Here is a 20328-nt window from a genome sequence, read left to right as displayed (position 1 = left end):
GCAATTACACAGCCTCTAGCTGCTGACAGGGGTGGACAATCTTATCCAGAAAGGGCCGGTGTGGGTGCAGGTCTTTGCTCCAACCAAGCAGTTACACACCTGTGTCTCCTAATCAAGTTCCTCAGCAAAGACTCTACTGGTTGATTAGTGGGATCATGTGTGTAACTGCTTGGTTGGAACAAAAATCTGCACCTACACGAGCCCTTCTGGATAAGATTGCCCACCCCTGCACCTAGCAACACGATCAGTTTCTAAACAGGGCGCTCCATAATGGATAGCTTGCTGAGACGCTATCCTTGTCTTCCCAGTTCCCTGTCTCCAAGTCATATCTTGACTCTTCTCACAAGTCCATCTTTATCAGTAGTAGTCTCTACAACTCTTCATTCCTGGGGAAATCATTAGCCTTCTTAATGACTATATCACTTGTTTGAATTTCTCCTTGTATTGTGCCAATGATGTCTGGTAGCAATGTTGGACGGATATTCTTTTCTCCATCAACTCCAAAACTGTTCTGCTAGATATTGAACATGTCACCACTTCTTACATGCATACATGTATTCTCTGATGAACTTACCAAGTGGTGGTAAATTGTGACAGATTTCATGGTGAGCAGGTGATTTGGGGTGAGGGGTTCAAGGCTGTTAGGATCATTCAGGTTGTCCACAGTGAGTGGTCGACTGTTTACAACAGCCATAGCGTCGTAGAAGAATGTGCGAAGTGAGGCATCGTCCAGCCTACCAGAGGAGAGTAACGGGTGGAACGAAGGACACTTCTCACAGTTCTGATTCGTCTTTCCCAGACACCGCCCACATGACTTGAATGAGGTGCGTTCAAGTTGAAGTCACACTGCTTCTTGGATGAAAATGCTGTCAGCCAATCAGTGTCCGTCTCTTTTAGGGCTTCTGTGAATTCATTCTTGACTTCTACAAAGTTACTGCCTTGGTCACATCTAATCTGAAGTACTGATCCCTGTATGGCAATGAAGCAGTGCAAGCTGATAATGAAGGAGTCTGCAGACATGCCATCCAGCATCTCAATGTGAATGGCTCGGGAGCAAAAACATGTGAACAGGAGACCGTATCTTTTGTGTACCTTATGCCCTTGTTTGTTGAGAAACGGGCCAAAACAATCCATTCCACAATATGTGAATGGTGGTTCTGGAGCTACATATTCTGACGGAAGATCAGCCATTCTCTGTTCTTCCGTGGGTCTCCTGAGCTTCCGACATGTCACACGTTGATGCACATAGGATGCCACAATTCTGTTGACTCCTGGAATCCAGCAGCCATTTGATCTGATCTCGTTAATGGTGAGGCCTTTGCCTTAGAGCCTAACCTTCTCATGATAATGAGCAATTATTAATTTGGTGATGTGGTGATCTTTGGGGATAATCACAGGGTGTTTGACTGAGTAAGGGAGTGATGCAGTGCAAAGTCATCCTCCCACCTTGAGCAGTTTATCTTGATCCAGGAAGGGGTCAAAGTGATACAGCTTAATGTGAGGTGAAAGTCGGATTCCTTTGCTCAATGACTATTTCTTCAGGACACACTTGTCTCTGTCAATCCTTAATGATGATGTGTTAAGCAGTCTCACGTTCCACTACTGTGCTGAGACTGTTTGACTTGTCCTTCTTGGTCCGACGATAAAGATGTGCTACTGCTTGAATAGCGTTAGACCATGAAGACAACTTTGACAGACGATCTGAAAGACTGACTCACTCTGCTGTTTGTGTACTCAGTTTCTGAGCTCTTTTCCTATTGTTAATTCTTTAATAACATCTTCTGGAGTGACTGGAGGAAGCTCTTTGACAGTGACCCTGTGACACATATTGCTGACATTTGGTGAGTGGTAGCATGGTGATGAGCAACCCACAATGATCCATCCTAGGTCTGTGCGAACTGCATAGGGTTCGTAATCTCAATATGGGTGCGGTTCACTGGTATGCAGTCTTTAGTGTAGGCTAGGGGAAGTTTAGTGACAATGGTCGAGCCATAACCTCTTACTCTAAGACCAGAAACCTTTTCACTCTGCATGACAGAGTCGTTTCCAGCCAGAGTGGTTAACTTAACTCTGACTGGACATGAGTCAGTTTGTAGTTCATTGCATACTTCCTGTTTAATAAAGATTGTGTCGCTTTGGGTGTCAAGTAAGGCGTAGACGAGTTTTTCAGAACCTGGATTACTCTGAGAGGATACCCACACTGGCACGGTCATTGAGGTGTTTAACAGATGGTCCATTAGTATCCACATTGAGAGACATTGTAGTAGTGGTTTCCTGTGTGCTACTCTGGTTTGAGACTGGTGCAGTTTTATATTTCTTCATGTAATTGTCATCATGCAGACATGTAGGATGCTTTCCTTTACAGGTTTCACAGGAGTGTCTGTGACGACAGTCTTTTGCACTGTGGCCTGGCTTCACGCAACCATAGCAAAGTTTATTTTCTTTCACATACTATCGTTACCTCTCAAGGGGCTTTGTCACAAATTCAGGACAGTTGTAAATCTGACGTTTACTGTCTTGACAGAATATTCATGTCTTAGCATTTCCCTTTGTGGATCTTTGATCCTTGTTCTCTGTAACTGTTTGAGTGTGGAGGACACTGGCCTTACCCTTCTTGTTGTTTCTAGAATTGCATTCCTCTGTGGTGGGCTCTGAAGCGCCAAGAGCATAGAGGGAGTTGATTGGATTGCAGGCAATTTCAGCTTCCATTGACATGAAGGCTGCAAAGTCCTGAAAACTTGGAAACACATTAGTCTCAATTAAGGCCTGTGTGACTTGACAGTTTCATCGAGCTGCTGCCCAATCGGGTAACTTCTGAGCAAGCTTCTGGTTCTCCTCACAGTCTCCTCACAGTATCTCAAGTCCTTTAACATGTGGCCTGGCTTCTTGACATGCATTCAGGAAATCAGAGAAGCTCCTAAATCCTTCAGCATCCTTTGATTGGATCTTTGTCCAGTTCGCGAGCCTTTCTCTGAATGCTCTCTGTATAACAAATGGGTGGCCATAACAGTGGTTCAGCTTGTTCCATGCATCCTTGTAGGCTTCATCGTCATTTCTGTAGAAGATGCCATCAAGGATTTTTCGAGTAGGGCCACCTACATACTTCGTTAAATAATACAACTTGTCCGCTGAAGAGATGCTCTTTTTATCAGTGAGTGACAGAAATGAGGCCTTCCACTCAATGAACTGAATTGGGTCACTGTTGAACATAGCTGGCTCAGGCATGGGGAACCTGTGGAGGGCTATGCTATCTTGGACTGCTTGTGCAAGGTAAAGGACATCTGCCTGTGGAGGTCATGGAGATATTGTAGCCACTGTGACATTGGTGGATGGTTGAAGGGACACTGAAGACATAGGTTGCTGTGGAGCTACACGCTGCTGTGTTCCAGCGATGAGATGAGAAGAACAGACACTATTATCCTGCCTAACTTCCTGTTCATACGTTACCAGTCTGCCTTGTGCTGCTTTTACATCCTTTTCTGCCTTTAGTCTTTCCAGCTCACGTTTCTGAGCTTCAAGCTCTCGCCTCTGCTTTTCCTCAAGGAGTTGAATCTTTTCTATTTGTCTCTTTTCCTCCAGTATCATTTCATACTCTACCTCCTTTGCCGCTAACTCAGCTGCTGCAGCCGCCCATTTGGCTGCTATAATGGAGCCCATGGAGAATTGACTCATGGATATGCTAGATTTATAGCTTAAATGTGAGGCTGTGGATCCATAGATAGAGAGGGCATAATCTCTATGAAGCAGCTCATGGAGACGCTGTTTTACCCTTTCACCATCGAAATCTTCATCAATGCCTGATATCCTTTCATAAGTGATTTTGACAATGTTCTTTGTTACTGCCTCACAAGCGTCAATCTGGCATCTTGTTTCATTGGATGGAGTGATGTAGTCTCCAATGTCCATGTAAATGCTCATAACATCATCCTTTCCTTTCTCCAGAGCGTCAGTAAGTGATATGAGTTGACTCTCAGGAATGTCCAACTTAAGTTGGCTTGCACTTTCCATTGTTCATACATATGGGTAAACCTTTTCTCCCTTTTATGCGCCTCCTCTTCCTGAAATGCAAGCATCTTCTCCGTGGGATTCCGTTGGCGACCAGAGTGACGGCGAAGCTCCTCCCTTTCTGTTCCATTATGAGGAGCTTCCACCTGCTGGTCTGGTTCTCTACAGTTGAGAGGTAAGTTTGCTGATGCTTCCATTTTTTCATGCAGGAGTACCACAGCTTTGGACCGTCACATCAACTCCTTGCATAACAGTCATGGACTTCAATCAGAAGAATAGCAGGACCGCTGAAGTGGAAAAGCTCTTACTGTAGCATCCCTGGCTGATTGATGGTCGTAGTCTTAAACTGATGGTTTATTAAAGATTCGCTTTATTAATAAATAGTCTTCACAAACACACCGTAAGAGCTAAACGTAGAAAACAAAAAATACGCTTTAACATTTACTATAACACAACAAAAAAATATAGCAGAAGGCTACCTATCTTACTACATATTATTGTACAAATAAAGAATGTACTGAAGAAATTATATGGTCAAACACAATGAGTTCGCTAAATTGTTTAAAACGGTAATTAAAAATTAAACTACACTGCTATTTTTTTAACAGGGGCAGAAAAGCTGAACACAGAAAACAATTTATCGGTACCGTAGTTCAAAGTAGGAAACATACACTTCGGTCAAAACAGCCAAATTCAAACACAAATCCACTAACCTTGTGCCCCTATCAGCCAGGTGCTAAACAATATTAAATAAACTCTTTCGCGAGACCTCCAACGCAAATTTGTAATTTGCGATATTGGGCTATACAAATAAAAGTGACTTGACTTGACTTTGACGGTGATTATTTTCGTCCGCCGGCATTTGCAAACCTTTCCCCGCGTTTATTCAGGTCCTTTCTGCTTTGCTTCTCCTCGTTCCTGCTTCACGCAACAGCTGCGCATGAGCGACTCAGGCAGTATAATCGAACTTCAAAATAAAAGCACATTTTAAGCACTAAGACGCGATCATAAACAAATATGCATCATTGCAAAAAGGAGCACTTATCAAAAATAATAATATAGCTCAATTAAAGGTTATTTACACGCAGTGCAATTCTTTCTGTCCTTCAATGTATTTTTCAGCTAAGGTCCTGAATACAAATATCGCATCTGTGGTACTTCTTCCAGGCATGAATACAAATTGTTCTTTCCCTATAGTCACTTCCTTCTGAAGTCTCACTTCAAACACTCTCTCCCACTTCATTGTATGTCCCATCAATTTTATCCCTCTGTTGCAACTTTGAGCACCACCTTTTTGCTTGTGAATTGGTACCAATATGCTCTTTCGCCATTCATCTGGCATTTCCCCATTCTGCTGGTATGGTGTCCGGTCCCACAGGTTTGGGCGGGGTTAAACAGGGTTGCGGTGACGGTTAGGAACCCCGCCCCATTCTGCAGACTGCTTCCAGGTACTCATCCATTCTTAGGGCATTTGTTCAACCCATTTGTTTTTGGGCTTGATAATGACACTCGACTATCGCCGTTGGTCACGTGGTTTCTCGCAGAATGTGGACGGAGACTCTCTCTCCCATTCTCTCTCTCTCTCTCTCTCTCTCTCTCTCTCTCTCTCTCTCTCTCTCTCTCTCTCTCTCTCTCTCTCTCTCTCTCTCTCTCTCTCTCTCTCTCTCTCTCTCTCTCTCTCTCTCTCTCTCTCTCTCGCTCTCTCTCTCTCCGTGCAGCTTTAAGAGGCGTGCGTAGACGGCGTGGAGGTGGAGCACCGAGCCACCTCCTGTATCCAGCTGATGCGAGCGGTAGGGTTTGCAGACAGGAGACAAGAGAATCCATGGCAACAACAATGGCAGGTGGGTGAAAAACAGATAGCATCATTTTTGTTTTAAATTGTACCTGAGGATATGATGGATGGAGATATGTGAAATGACTGTACTCCGCAACATAAACTATAAGGAATCCCTTCTGCTGTGTTGCAGAAGCCGAGACGCGTCAGAGGCTGCTACGCACCGTCAAGAAGGAGGTGGGTGTTTTCGGCTGAACAATTATCAAATCGGAAAAACAAACACGTTGGTTATCCAGTGCATGGACCTTTGTGGTGCTCCTTTAGAAAAAAGGAGAGTTCGTGTGGTACACTTAGCTACTTTTACAATGACCACTAAGATTTATATGAAGATAGTTCGAAAATATATACATGCAAACATTTTTGCTGTGTTTCTCCTTATCACATCACCCTATAGAGGGGAGAGAGAGAGAGAGAGAGAGAGAGAGAGAGAGAGAGAGAGAGAGAGAGAGAGAGAGAGAGAGAGAGAGAGAGAGAGAGAGAGAGAGAGAGAGAGAGAGAGAGAGAGAGAGAGAGAGAGAGAGAGAGAGAGAGAGAGCATGCTTTGGCTGGCCACGGGTGCTTACACGGGCTGCTTCTTGGATCGGACTCCTTTGAATGTAAACCGTTTGTATGGGAAAACAGTGTTGACTGGATCAGTGCTTGCTATTGAGTGCGTGTGCAGAAATTTTATGAATTAACATTTGGAAATTCGGCTGCAATATCTGCTTTATCGGGGGCCCTGTTTGGAATCAGTTCTGTCCTGCGGCTTTGGAAATTTCAGGGTGGAGTAGGCCACACATCACACCCATCATATTGGAAAATAGATTTTCTCTAGCAAGTATTAATATCTGCCATACCCCTCAAACTCTCAGGCTGCGGTCAAACCATTTTGTGCTCTCTCTGTCTCTCTCTCTCTCTGTCTGTCTGTCTGTCTGTCTGTCTGTCTGTCTGTCTGTCTCTCTCTCTCTGTCTTTCTCTGTGTGAGTGTTTGTCCCCGAGGTGGTCCATTTCCCCACATCAGCTTGACATGTGTGAAGTTATATGGTGTTAAAAAGAAACAATTATTAATCTAACTGCATTGGTTACTGACACTGACACACTTTTTGTCGAAAAATGTTGGAAAATTTTCTAACATTAAACGGATGAAGTTGGCCGAGCTCAAATGAAAGAAAAAATATTAATATGATACCTGAAGGACAAAGGTTTTGCCACAGAGTAAACACACACACACACACACGCACACATGCACACTTGGAGGCATCACAGCTAGTTTGCTCCAGTGTTGCCAGTATTCTGATATAATTCCTCCAGTGTTCCCTCCAAACAACTCCACACAAACACACATGAGGTTTGTAAAAGGCCGAGATTTGAAAAAGGGGGTTTCAGTAACATTGATTGTGAGTTAAATCATCCTCAAAGTGGCACGTTTTGAGGATTTAACTCAATGGCCTTACAGTCACATGGCCACTTTCTAACCTCGCTTCTCTTCACAATTGACCATTACTGCCCCAGCCGGCACTGTGATTCTGCCTCCGAAGGTTTCATAAACTACAAGATCATATACTATATCATACAAATGGAGATAAACGTCACATCTGGAGCCTCGTGAAAGAAAATTCTGAGTCCAGACACAATGATTTTCACTGAATCCTGTTTGCAGTCTTATCAGGAGGGACCAGACACTTCCCGTGATTAAACTTGCCTCTAAAACGCTGCAAAGGTTTGAATGAAATTTGCAGTGCACTGTGCAACTTTTTCCAGGCACACCTATCGATGTATACCACAAATGCGAGTCATGTCAAATAAACTCCAGTAGATTGTAAACAGACCACCAAAAGACCATCTGTCTTGTTGAATTGTTTGTCACAGCTGAACACTCAGGCTCCATTAAAGGCAACACTTTGTGAGAGGGGTTTCATCTGCACTTTGAGCAGGTGATCACTCACCATAGGAAGTCATTATTCAGACAAAAGACTGCAGCAAAATTAGAATAAGAATCTATCTGTATTTGATTTGGTAAGTTGCATATCTGAAACAAAGAAGAGGTGACAGAACATTGTGTTTAACGTGAGTAACCCACAGCATTGAGTAGTCTCATTTGAGAGGCTCTGAATTAAGCTTTGCATGATTATTACAATAACCATTTTGAGGCAATTGCAATGTAAGGCATTGGTATCAGATAGAAATTCATATTTTTCATTGGTCTACTGACAAACCCATTCCCATTAACCCCGAATTGAAACAAAATTCCTGGTCAATCTTGTAGCAATGGCACATTTAATGTTAATTTCTTATTACTTTGTGTGGTTATTGCCATATGGTGGGTCTTGGCTGAGGGGTGTCTAATTCTCCTTGTCCAGCTGGTCATGTGGCACCAGTCTGCACAAAGATTTCACAATCTGGGCCATTTTCCAACGAATAAAGGTTGTCTGTGATGTTAGATATACTTTCTCTGTTCTTTGCCCTGCTCTCTCTCTTTGATTTATCCTCTGAATTGTGCTCCTCCCTCTATCTCTCTGTGTATCACACATGTGCACACGCGAATACACACCTGTGTTTGCTCAAGGAGAGAAACGGGGCCCATAAACGTTCAGGGCACAGAGAGCTGCAGCTCATCAGCCATTTGCTTTCCTTTGTCACCTTTTATTTTCAAACCACCGAATGCTTACTCTGGATTAGGTTTCAGGCCGCAGCCAGCATGATCTGTTAGTGTTAGGGGTGATGATGATGATGTGTGTGTGTGTGTGTGTGTGTGTGTGTGTGTGTGTGTGTGTGTGTGTGTGTGTGTGTGTGTGTGTGTGTGTGTGGCAGGTTTTTCTGAAACCACCTACCTTGTGGGGGCAATTTATAGGTCCCCATGAGGAAAAGGGTCTATTTTAGGGTTAGGACCTGGTTTAAGGGTTAAGGTTAGGATTAGGTTAAGGTTAGGCATGTAGTTATGATGGCTGAAGTTAGGATTGAGGGCTAGGGGACGAAAGTAGTCATTGAGGGGTCCCCACAAGTATAGGGTGACGTGTGTGTGTGTGTGCGCGCGCACGTGGGGTGAGGTATTAGAGGCGATAGCCTTAGGGAAACCCATCTATTTTTCGGTCATTGTTACTGATACGAGTACATATCATTTTTATCTTTTTGAAATCAATAAATCCGTGATGTGGTTAAGTATGGATGAAATAAAATGACTTGTGTCAGTATACACAAGCCTACACCGAGAGAAAACCTATACACATTATGACTCATAGGAGCCCAAGTCTGTAAAATAGTGCAGAAATTTAAAATGACCCAACAGCATTTTATGGTTAGTTACGTACAGGATGCCATAATTTTTGCCTCCAAACAGCCTTATTCAAGCCACTGGTTATAGCTGCTAACTTTCTTAAGCACTGTTGTTATAGGTGGCATTATTCAGCAAAGTGGTGGCAGTTAAACCAAACCTCACCCAGTTTAACCACCTATTTTATTTGTCGAACACCTTTAACTCCTCTCACTAGGATGATAGATATTTGTATGACTATATCGTGGTATATACATAACAAGGTAACTGAGTTAAAGTAATATTTGTGGTTAAAAAAAAACAAAACGTTTCATGCTTTTCTAGGAATATGCCGTTGATTCATGCTAATATCGGTTTTGTTTGCCTAGCGATGATAAGCTAACACTATACCACTGTTGATATTACTTTAACTGATTTTATTTCTTATTTGTGCCGTATTTTGAAGGAAATCAAGCAAATCTTGTATGTGTGTGACGCCTGTTTGTGGGCACAAAATCACTCTTAAGGAAAGAGAAATAACCACTGTAACCTTCTCATTGTCATTAGTGACTCTGAAAATGATCAGTGCTGACAGGGGAAAGGGGGACTCAAGTTGGATTGGTCCATTTCTCTCTGGGCTTCATTTCTCCCGTAGCAGAAGCTAATAGGAGCGGTGTTTTTTTTTTTTTTTTTTTTTTAAAAATTTTTTTTAATCTACGGATGATCCTGTATATCACTCTAGCCAATCCATTTAGGCTATAGCGGTTGATAAAGATTCAGCAGGCTTGTCTGCCATGATGGAAGGTGCCAACCTGTTCATCAGGAGCAGTTAGGGGTTCAGTGTCTTGCTCAAGGACACTTCGACATGCTCTTTGGAGGAGCCAGGGCTCAAAACTGTGACCTTCCGATTACTAGACGGCCCGCTTCACCTCCTGAGTCATGATGCCCCTAGGTAGGAACATTCTCGTTTGATATAACACACCATATAACCCTGATGTGAACGGCTTCTCCGGTAAGCCATGACACCAGCTCGGGTTTCTTCTGCTAGAGTCGACAGTCCCTGTTGCAGTCAAGTTAAAATGCAAACTTTTAACGTGAACAGCGATCACAGCATCTTCTACCTGAGTTCTCTTCATAGGAAATGAGAATATTATCGGTATAGTTGGCTTGGGTGTTCCTCGCGTCTGTATAGTTTGGGGAGCAGTCACACTTTACCTGACGTTAAACTGAAACAAGAAATTAATTAAAGAAGGATGTGCAACATACACTGACATCGTTTCTTCCATAAGGAACAGGTGTAGCCTGCCTGAATATTATTAATTACTACTGCTTGCGATCAGCCATCAGCTGCATTCATTTAAATGACAGATTGGACATTGTTGACATCCCAGAAAGGTGAATCGGTTCATCTGGATACAACGTTTATTGAGAAACGTTTCATCACTCATCTAGGTGACCTCTTCATTCTAAACTGACTGCAGGTATCCCCACCCTTATAAACAATACAGTGGCATAACGACCGAAACCGGTGATCGGTTTCATATACAGATGTTGTGGCCATTAACTAGGGTTACAATGGTCATATGTACTGTTCACAGAGGATTTGGGGATGTTTGCAATCACAGCATCGTAAGATGGTGACAGATGTACTCTTAGCCCCCCCCCACCCCGCCACTCGATTCAGGGATGGTCGATCCCTCTTCACAGAGATGGCCTGTTTGACTCCCCATTCAAACCAGCGGCCCTCCCTATCAAGGATGTGCACATCCTTATCCTTGAAAGAGTGGTCACTGGCCTGCAGATGGATGTAGACTGCAGAGTCCTGGCCTGACATGGTAGCTCTTCTGTGTTGTGTCATCCTCTTGGCCAGTGTCTGTTTGGTTTCCCCAATGCACAAGTCACTGTAATCCTCTTGGCACTTAACAGAATCAGAACCAGAATCATGTTTATTGGCCATGTAGGTTTACACAAACATGGAATTTGACTCCAGTTTTGTGGCTCTCTCAGTGTAGTTAACAGAATAACAACACGACAACACAACAATCTTCAGATATACTATATACACAAGGATTGGCTTATACAGGCGAAATAAGAGGCGATAAAGTGCAGAGGTGCAGATAATATATCCGAGATGCTGAAATAGATGATAGCAGGTTATTTGCATACATGCCTGAGGTAGATGGACATGACAGAGCATATCAGTATACATACAATGTGCAGTACAGTATATACAAAATGGTTGGATTTATTTGACAGTAATAAGTGTTCATTTTAATGACAGCCAGTGGAAAGAAACTGTTTTTATATCTGGTTGTTTTGGGGTACAGTGCTCTGTAGTACCTGCCAGATGGGAGGAGTTGGAACAGGTTATAACCAGGGTGTGATGGGCCTGTGGTGGTCTTGCCTGCCTGTTTCCTGAGTCTGGAGGTGTGTAAGTCCTGAATGCAGGGCAGGTTGGCACCAATGATTTTCTCTGCAGCGTACACTATATTGCTCTGTTTGTGCAAACTGATCCTTGGGGTGGACCATTTTCCGGTGCAGCATGTTTTGGGGTTTGGAAAACACTTTCCAGGAGTTCCTTACCGGGAATACTGAGCATGCATCGAAACATTGTTGACGCATCTTCTTAGACGCAAGTGTGACATGTGCCGTCTCCATAGAAACGTGCAGCTTGTCTGGTGAGACACCGTGCCAGATATATTTCACAATAGGTGGTTTCTGTAGTCCAGACTGATGTGAGAATGACGTCAATTAAATTCAAGGAGTAGCGTGTGCACAACCTCACAAATCAATCAACTTCTCTCATGACTCACTTTGTTGAGCATTATGTCATGTGAACGCAAAAAAAGGCCATCAGCGAACTTCTGTGTGTGTGTGTGTGTGTGTGTGTGTGTGTGTGTGTGTGTGTGTGCGCGCGCGCGCGCGCGTGCATGTGTGTAGGAGGTGGTCTATTGTATGTGTATCCTTTTGGATATGTGAGTAATCATACTGGTATTGTTTTTGTTGTGCTGTCAGTATGAGTCATTTCTGTTGATCCTGAAACCCAAAACGCTACAGATAACAATCAGCATTGTGACTGGTCTCTAATTAGTGAGAAGTTTTTGTTTATTTGTTTGCTGTTTTGTTTGAATTTGTTCTGCTGGTTTTGTTACGGATTCGTTTTCTAAGTATTGACTACTTTTTCAAGAGAAATGGGTTAACAGACTAATCAAATTGAAATCATTTCACATTAATAGTGAGGCATAACAACTCTTGGAATGCAGTCGGTGCTCAGTGGGTTGATCTTTGCAATAACGTCATCCTCTGTCATCATTCTTGTTGATGGGGAAACAAATTGCTTCATGTCAAACAATGAAGTCAGAAATCCCCATTATCTGTGCTGATACTTGTGCATCCTTTTGTTTCTGTATGAACATAGAACAAATTTGCAGTGTGTGTGTGTGTGTGTATGTATGTGTGTGTGTGTGAGAGAGAGAGATTCTCTCTGTGTTTGTGTGTTGAGAGATAGGACATTTTTAAACCTTCCACCATTTGGAGCTTGCAGTTTACACAAATGAACAAAGAGAAGTTAGTTCTGATTAATGAGCGCTGGAATAATGCACAGAACTGAGCAAAGGAGGAATATCTTACAACACAACAGAGAATACACTTAAATGTTGCCAAAAATAAGAAATTTGAGTGAGTTGTAAATACCAAAAGATGAAAAGTTATGCTATTGTTGGCTGGTCAAGTGTTTTGTGAGCAGTGAGGTCAGATCAGACACATTACAGAGGTGAGCTTACAAAGTTGAGGGATTGTCTCATAGAATCAGAGTGTGGACAGCACGATGATGAATGCTAGATAGGACAATGTGAGGCAGGACTAGTGGGTGTGCATGCATGCATGAGTGTGTGCATGTACTTGTGTGCGTGCGTGTGCATGTTTTTGGATATGTGGGTAATCACGCTGGTATTGTTTCTGTTGTGCTGTCAGTATGAGTCATTTCTGTTGATCCTGGAACCCGAAAGGCTACAGTGTAAATCTTTGATCTAAATTTATAGTGAAATCTGAATATAATTCGGCTGTATTAATGTAATAGTGTTATACTGTAAACTGTAATGCAATTTGGGAGGGGGGGGGAAGCGTGATTACTGTGCTTTAAGATGTGCCATTATTTACAGGAAATTTCCTGTAAACAGCTGAGCATCTTGGGAAGGATAAAGAAAAGTGCGGGATCTAAAATTTATAAATAAACCGACGTAACAAGATATTTTATTTTTTCTGGGAAAAGATCGTTTTTGTTGCTTGCATTTTATTTTTGTTTACTTTGTGGTGACCCACATCTATATAACTAGAGACATTCACCTAAGAGAGAATGCACTTCCGCTTCCGGTCCAGAGAGTTCAGTGTCGTTGTCGAATATATGACATGTAAAGTTGGAGCTAGTAAACTACCTCGACTACGTCTACTCTCACGTCTCCTGCCTCGTTGTTTTCTAACTCCACATTGGTGACCCCGACGTGATCGAACAACTAATACGAGTATGTTTGACAACGACGACGCCGGTGCTAACAACATGGCTATTGCTAACGCTAGCATTTACACCGCTACTGTGAAGCTACCCGACTTTTGGCAGCATAATCCACGGCCGTGGTTTCAACATGTGGAAGCCCAGTTCCAGCTGAGAGGGATAACGCAGGATGCAACGCAGTACTTCTACGTAGTGGCGGCGTTAGACGCATCGACAACGGCGCGAGCAATGACACTGTTGGAAGCTCCGCCAGCTGCTGGCAAGTACGATGCTATAAAGACATTCCTCCTGAAACTATTTGAACTGTCGGAGCTGGAGAAGGCAGACCGTTTACTGTCCCCGAATGGCCTCGGCGACGGCAAACCGTCTGATTTAATGGAAAAAATGCTGTCTGTGCTGGGATCGGCTGATCCGGCCTTTCTTTTCACACACATTTTTCTGAGGCAGCTCCCCGCACCTGTACGCACAGCACTGGCCAGTTCTCCTCTCGCCGCCTCCAAGGACTACCGTTCTCTGGCTGCTGAAGCAGACAGGGTTTTCCTGGCCAACCGGCAACAGTTTGTGCATGCCCTGCTACCCCACCAGACCGCCCCACCACCACCTGTGTACGACTATATGGACACCGCGGCTGCGGTGACAGCCCGCCGCCAACCTGACGACGGGCTCTGTTATTACCATGCCAGGTTTGGGGCAAAAGCAAAACGGTGTCGCAAACCCTGCAGTTACAGGGTTCAGGGAAACGCCAAGGCCGGCGCTTGTTAACGGCTATGGGCGCCGGCCGTGACTGCAAGCTGTTGTTCATCAGAGACTCCTTGTCGGGCCGGCGGCTGCTGGTTGACTCTGGCGCTCAACGCAGCATACTACCAGCACAAGCTGTGGACACGATGACCGACAGTCACGGCCCCCAGATGGACGCCGCCAACGGCACGTCCATTCGGACGTACGGTATCAGACATGTGGACGTGTGTTTTGGCGGCCGACGTTTCGGCTGGGACTTTGTGATGGCTGCTGTATCCACCCCGCTCCTAGGTGCGGATTTCCTCTGTGCTTTCAACCTGCTGGTGGATGTTAAAAACTGTCGCGTGATTGATGCCGTCTCTTTTGCGTCATACCCCTGCACGCTTGGGGGCGCTGGAGCGCTGTGCTTCGCTAACACACTCTCCACCGGGGATCCATACCAACGCCTGCTCGCAAATTTCCCCGAGCTGACCACACCCACCTTCTCCTCGGCGGTGGCCAAGCACGGCGTGGAACATCATATCACCACAGTGGGGCCCCCAGTTTACGCCCGGGCCCGACGCCTCGACTCGGCCAAGCTCGCAATAGCCAGGGAGGAGTTTTCGACTATGGAGCGCCTCGGCATTGTCCGCCGTTCTGACAGCCCGTGGGCTTCCCCTCTTCACATGGTTACTAAGGCCAACGGGGGTTGGCGCCCGTGCGGGGACTACCGTCGCCTAAACAATGCCACGACCCCCGACCGGTACCCCATCCCGCACATACAAGATTTCTCTACCCACCTGGCGGGCGCTGCCATCTATTCCAAAATCGACTTAGTGCGGGGGTATCACCAAGTGCCGGTCCACCCACTGGATGTCCCAAAAACGGCTGTCATCACACCCTTTGGGCTCTTTGAGTTTTTACGTATGCCTTTCGGCCTTAAAGGGGCGGCGCAGACGTTTCAGCGCCTTATGGATTCTGTGCTCCGTGACATGCCATTTTTGTTTGTGTACTTAGACGACATCCTCGTGGCCAGCGCGTCGGCGGAGGAACACATGACGCACCTCAGACAGCTGTTTGACAGGCTCAGCGAACACGGCCTCATCATCAACCCAGCTAAGTGTCAGTTCGGGGAGTCGTCCATCACCTTCCTCGGGCACCGCATCACTCCACAGGGGGCCGTTCCCCTCCCTGCCAGGGTTGAGGCTGTCACCATGTTCCCCCGCCCCCGCACTGTACAGTCGCTGCAGGAATTCCTGGGCATGGTGAACTTTTATAACCGTTTCCTGCCCCGTGCCGCCCACATCATGCGTCCCCTGTATGAGGCCCTGCGGGGTAAGAAGTCTAAGGACGAGCTGCACTGGTCTTCGGGGATGGACGAGGCTTTTGTGGCCGCCAAGACCGCGCTGGCCAACGCTGCGCTGCTAGCTCACCCGTCGCCTGCCGCCCCCATAGCCCTTACAACGGATGCCTCCGACTACGCCGTGGGGGCCGTGTGTGAGCAGTGGGTGGGGGGGGGGGCTGGCAGCCGTTGGCGTTCTTCAGTAAACAACTCCGTGAGAGCGAGCGCAAATACAGCACCTTTGATAGGGAACTACTGGGTCTCTTCCTCGCAACCAGACACTTTAGGTTCCTATTGGAGGGCCGACAGTTCACCGCTTTCGTGGACCACAAACCGCTGACGTTCTGTATGGCCAAAACCTCAGAACCGTGGTCTGGGCGTCAGCAGCGTCATCTCGCGGCGGTTTCCGAGTTTACCACGGACATACAACACGTGTCGGGCAAGGATAACTCCGTCGCCGACTGCCTTTCACGGGCGGTTGTTAACGCCGTTCACTTGGGACTCGACTACGCCGCTATGGCAGCGGACCAAGCCAAGGACGCGACCGTTCAAGACTACCGGTCGACCCCTACGGCGCTACGGCTGGAGGACGTGACGTTCGACGCGGCCAACACCACCCTCCTCTGTGACATCTCCACCGGTCAACCGCGCCCCCTGGTGCCTACTTCCTGGCGGCGCCGAGTTTTCGACACCGTCCACGGCCTTTCCCACCCGGGAGTGAAGGCCTCGACCAAATTGGTGAGCGTCAAGTTTGTTTGGCCTGGGCTCCGTAAGGATGTTAGAGCCTGGGCCGGCTCTTGTGTGGCGTGCCAACGCGCCAAGGTGCACCGCCATACCAAGGCCCCTTTGGCGCCGTTTGTGGTTCCAGAGAGGCGGTTTGACCACGTCAATGTTGACCTGGTGGGTCCCCTGCCCCCCTCCCGTGGTTATACGTTCCTCCTCACTATTGTGGACAGGGCCACCAGGTGGCCAGAGGCTATTCCCTTGTCCTCCACGACGGCAGCAGAGGTAGCACGGGCGTTCATCGGCTGCTGGGTGGCCCGTTTCGGCACACCGGGTGACATCACGAGCGACCGGGGCTCCCAGTTTACCTCGGAGCTCTGGACGGCGGTCGCTGAGCACCTGGGGATGAAGATCCACCGCACTACGGCGTACAACCCGCAGAGCAACGGACTTTGTGAGCGGTTCCATCGGGACATGAAAGCCGCTCTGCGGGCAAGCCTCACTGGCTGCGACTGGATGGACCGGCTCCCATGGGTCATGCTCGGCCTGCGTTCGGCCCCGAAGGAAGACCTCCAGACCTCCTCCGCTGAGCTGGTGTATGGCCAGCCCCTGCGAGTTCCGGGGGAGTTTCTTCCGGATGCTACGACTCCCTGGTCGGCCGCCTCTCACCTCAGTGCGTCCCGGAGCGCTGCCGGTGCCTTCGCTCCCGTTCCGATGTCTCAACACTGCCTCCCCCGGTCCTACGTCCCCAAGGATCTGCCATCGGCGAGGTACGTCTTCATTAGGCACGACAGCCATCGGTCCCCGCTGCAGCCCCCATACGACGGGCCCTTCCGCGTCCTGGAGGCGGGGGATAAGAACTTTGTGGTGGACATGGGGGGCAGGCCGGAGCGGGTCGCTATAGACCGTCTCAAGCCTGCTCACTTGGACATTGGGGAGCCAATGCAATTGGCCCTACCCCCGCGGCGGGGACGCCCTCCTAGGTCGGCCCCGGCACCTGCCTCTGTTCCTGCTTCGGCCCCGCCTATGGCCCGGGTTTCGGCCCCATCTGTTTCCCCTCCTGTGAAGCGCAGCCGTTATGGCCGCAGGGTCCACCCCCCGACTCGTCACTTGTTTTCCCCGTGACTTTGCACTATGTCATTGACTGTTCTGTTGTAGAGTCTATTTTTATGTTCATGAGTTGCGCTTTTGCTGTTTTGCATTGTTTTGTGTAGGTGAATTCTGGGGGGGCCTGTGTGGTGACCCACATCTATATAACTTAGAGACATTCACCTAAGAGAGAATGCACTTCCGCTTCCGGTCCAGAGAGTTCAGTGTCGTTGTCGAATATATGACATGTAAAGTTGGAGCTAGTAAACTACCTCGACTACGTCTACTCTCACGTCTCCTGCCTCGTTGTTTTCTAACTCCACAACTTCAACTTTGGAGCACATTATCTGTCAGCCAGTCTGCCGCCACAAAGCCGCGGCCGCGCTACAACCTGCTCGGCTTTTCGTCACGTGTCCAGAGCTGCGTTGTTACGGCAACCTCCGGTAAGTAAGTCGCCATTTTTACTCTGCCGTCAGCGTGTTAGGGAGTTGCATTAGCTTTATTAAGGAAATAAAAACATCACGAGGCTTTCTCCAGTTGAATTCTCTGCCATTTAGAACAGTGCTATAACAAAGACGTTAAAAAAACAGCCTCACAGTTGCAATTTTCTAGCTAATGTTAGCTAGAATTAGCACGTTAGCATTTTGCCTCAGTTTGCATTAACTTAACGTAAAAACAACACTTGCTTATGCTGGGCGATAATTTAACTGTAGTGACCAATGAATGTAGTGAAGTAGTAAGGCTAACCTGGTGCTTTGTGTTTTCCACATTGGCAAAAAGCCACACAACACGTTTTTTCTAAGACCTTTCTCGAACCGTGCTCTAAATTAGCTGTTGGTTGTGCCCAAATGTTCCAAAGTCTAGCTGATGGGACTTTTATTATAAATTAGGTTATAATATTATAGCACGACATTTTCTTCTTTCCTTACATTAGGTCTTTTCCATTATTCTAACATTCTAGTTCTTTCATTGTCAATCAGCCTGTATCTGAAAGGTCTAATAACTGGTTTTGTTTCTGTGCTTTTCTAAGGTGTCTGCCTCACCAGCCACTGTATAGTTGACCGTCCCACTGGCTGACACCCCGCATTTGATTGTGGTTGATGTATATGTGATTTTCAGTGTGAATGAGATATGAACAGCTACACTCTTTGATTGCAAAGTGGCTGTCTTAAGACCACAAATTAGACAAATGGAAACTCTGGACACTTTAGACTACATGAAGCTTTACAGTATTTCCTATTAATTACCTTTTATCTCTTAAATAACTGTAACTATACAGCAAACAAACTATTTTAAGAACAATGCTAATGAAATATTTAAGTGCATTTGTCATAAAGACCAATTTTAAAAGTCGGCAGGGAATAGATCTAATTTCTAATATTTCACAAAACAAAAACGGACAAATCAAATTAAATTAGTTAACGGGAACTTCAAATCAGATTCATTTTTACCATATTAGGCAAAAAAAAGCAAAGGCACCCAAACACTAAGGTAGTTCATTATTGTTCCATTCAGCATTTTTAGCATACCTTGCATTTTTGCATTCAGTTTAACTTGAACAAGTTTAAAAAGTAGATGGGATCTAAAATATTTATAACTGTCAGCATTACAGAACAATATAAAAAGAAAAAAAACAAAACAAAGCCCAACTTATTATTTAATGTTTATTGTTTTATTTATGGTTTTGACTGTTATATAGCCTATGGTCTTACCGTGCAGCTGTTGTATTGTCTTATTGAAGCAATGCTACTGCTCAGACATGTTCTTTTTCATATTGCCAGACCCAAACTTGAAGTAATTGACTTGCCATTCTTTGTCATACGAGCATAATCAACCAGAAGAATAAGATTCCATTATTTTAGCCATTTCTATTAACTGTTATGTTTCTAATCTGTAATCATTTTCAGGTCCAATGACAGACAAACCAGTGATGGATGATGAGTATAGAAAATTGGTGCTTTGTGAAAGAATGTCTTTTGGTCCTTTGTGCTTGGGCTTGCTGTAGCCTTCTCCTACTACAATTAAAAAAAAAATGTCCCCACTTCCCCCCCCCCAATTGTATGCACCCAATTACCCCACTCTTCTGAGCCACCCTGGTCACTGCTCCATCTCCGCTGCCGATCCGGGGAGAGCTGCAGACTACCACATGCCTCCTCCAAGTCGCCAGCCGCTTTTCACCTGGGAGTGAGGAGTTTCACAAGGAGGACATAGCGCGTGGGAGGATCACACTATTCCCCCCAGTTCCCCCCCCCCCGAACAGGCAACCCGACCGACTAGAGGAGGCACTAGTGCAGCAACCAGGACACATACCCACATCCAGTTTCCCACCTGCAGACACAGCTAATCGACTCTGTGCATAACTGTAGTCCACTGACTTCCGGTTTCTACTGCAGTGGTTGTACATATCAAGTTACATCCGTCCACGTAACTTGATATGTACAACTTGAAACTTTTCACCCTTTTGCTGGTAGGTGCAGGTGAAAGTTTGTCGACAATTCTGTGCATGTCTTTGACATTTATTCATAGTAAATCTTGCAGGCATCGTGAAAAATATGCCATTGTCAATAGCACACACCAACAAACAGGAAACTGTTATGACCGCTGCAGTAGTAACCGGAAGTCAGTGGACTACAGTTATGCACAGAGCCAATTGTGTCTGTAGGGACGCCCGACCAAGCCATAGGTAACATGGAGATTTGAACTAGCAATCCCCGTGTTGGTAGGCAACGGAATAGACTGCTACACTACCCGGATGTCCCCTCCTACTACAATTTCAACCTTCAGCACCAACATGAAGCAGACAGCGTGCACAGTGGAATTCATTCAGAGGTAGGAGCTTCTTAAACATACTGAACCACACAGCTTGACTTGATTGACTT

General features: G+C 46.0%; 1 protein-coding gene across 1 annotated transcript in view; it reads left to right on the top strand.

Annotated features, from left to right (window-relative positions):
- Positions 1–5778: 5778 nt before the first annotated feature.
- Positions 5779–20328, top strand: part of sgsm1a (small G protein signaling modulator 1a) — a 58225-nt gene continuing 43675 nt past the window's right edge. The window contains exons 1-2 of the mRNA XM_056273895.1: positions 5779–5846; positions 5973–6016. Coding sequence (XP_056129870.1) covers positions 5828–5846; positions 5973–6016 — 63 coding nt within the window. The 5' untranslated portion in view covers positions 5779–5827. The remainder of the gene's footprint in view (positions 5847–5972; positions 6017–20328) is intronic.

This window comes from Lampris incognitus, chromosome 1 (genome assembly GCF_029633865.1).
Source record: "Lampris incognitus isolate fLamInc1 chromosome 1, fLamInc1.hap2, whole genome shotgun sequence".
In the NCBI taxonomy this organism is placed as follows: Eukaryota; Metazoa; Chordata; class Actinopteri; order Lampriformes; family Lampridae; genus Lampris; species Lampris incognitus.
Note: the sequence above shows the minus strand (reverse complement) of the source record. Positions and strands in the feature narration are given on the sequence as shown.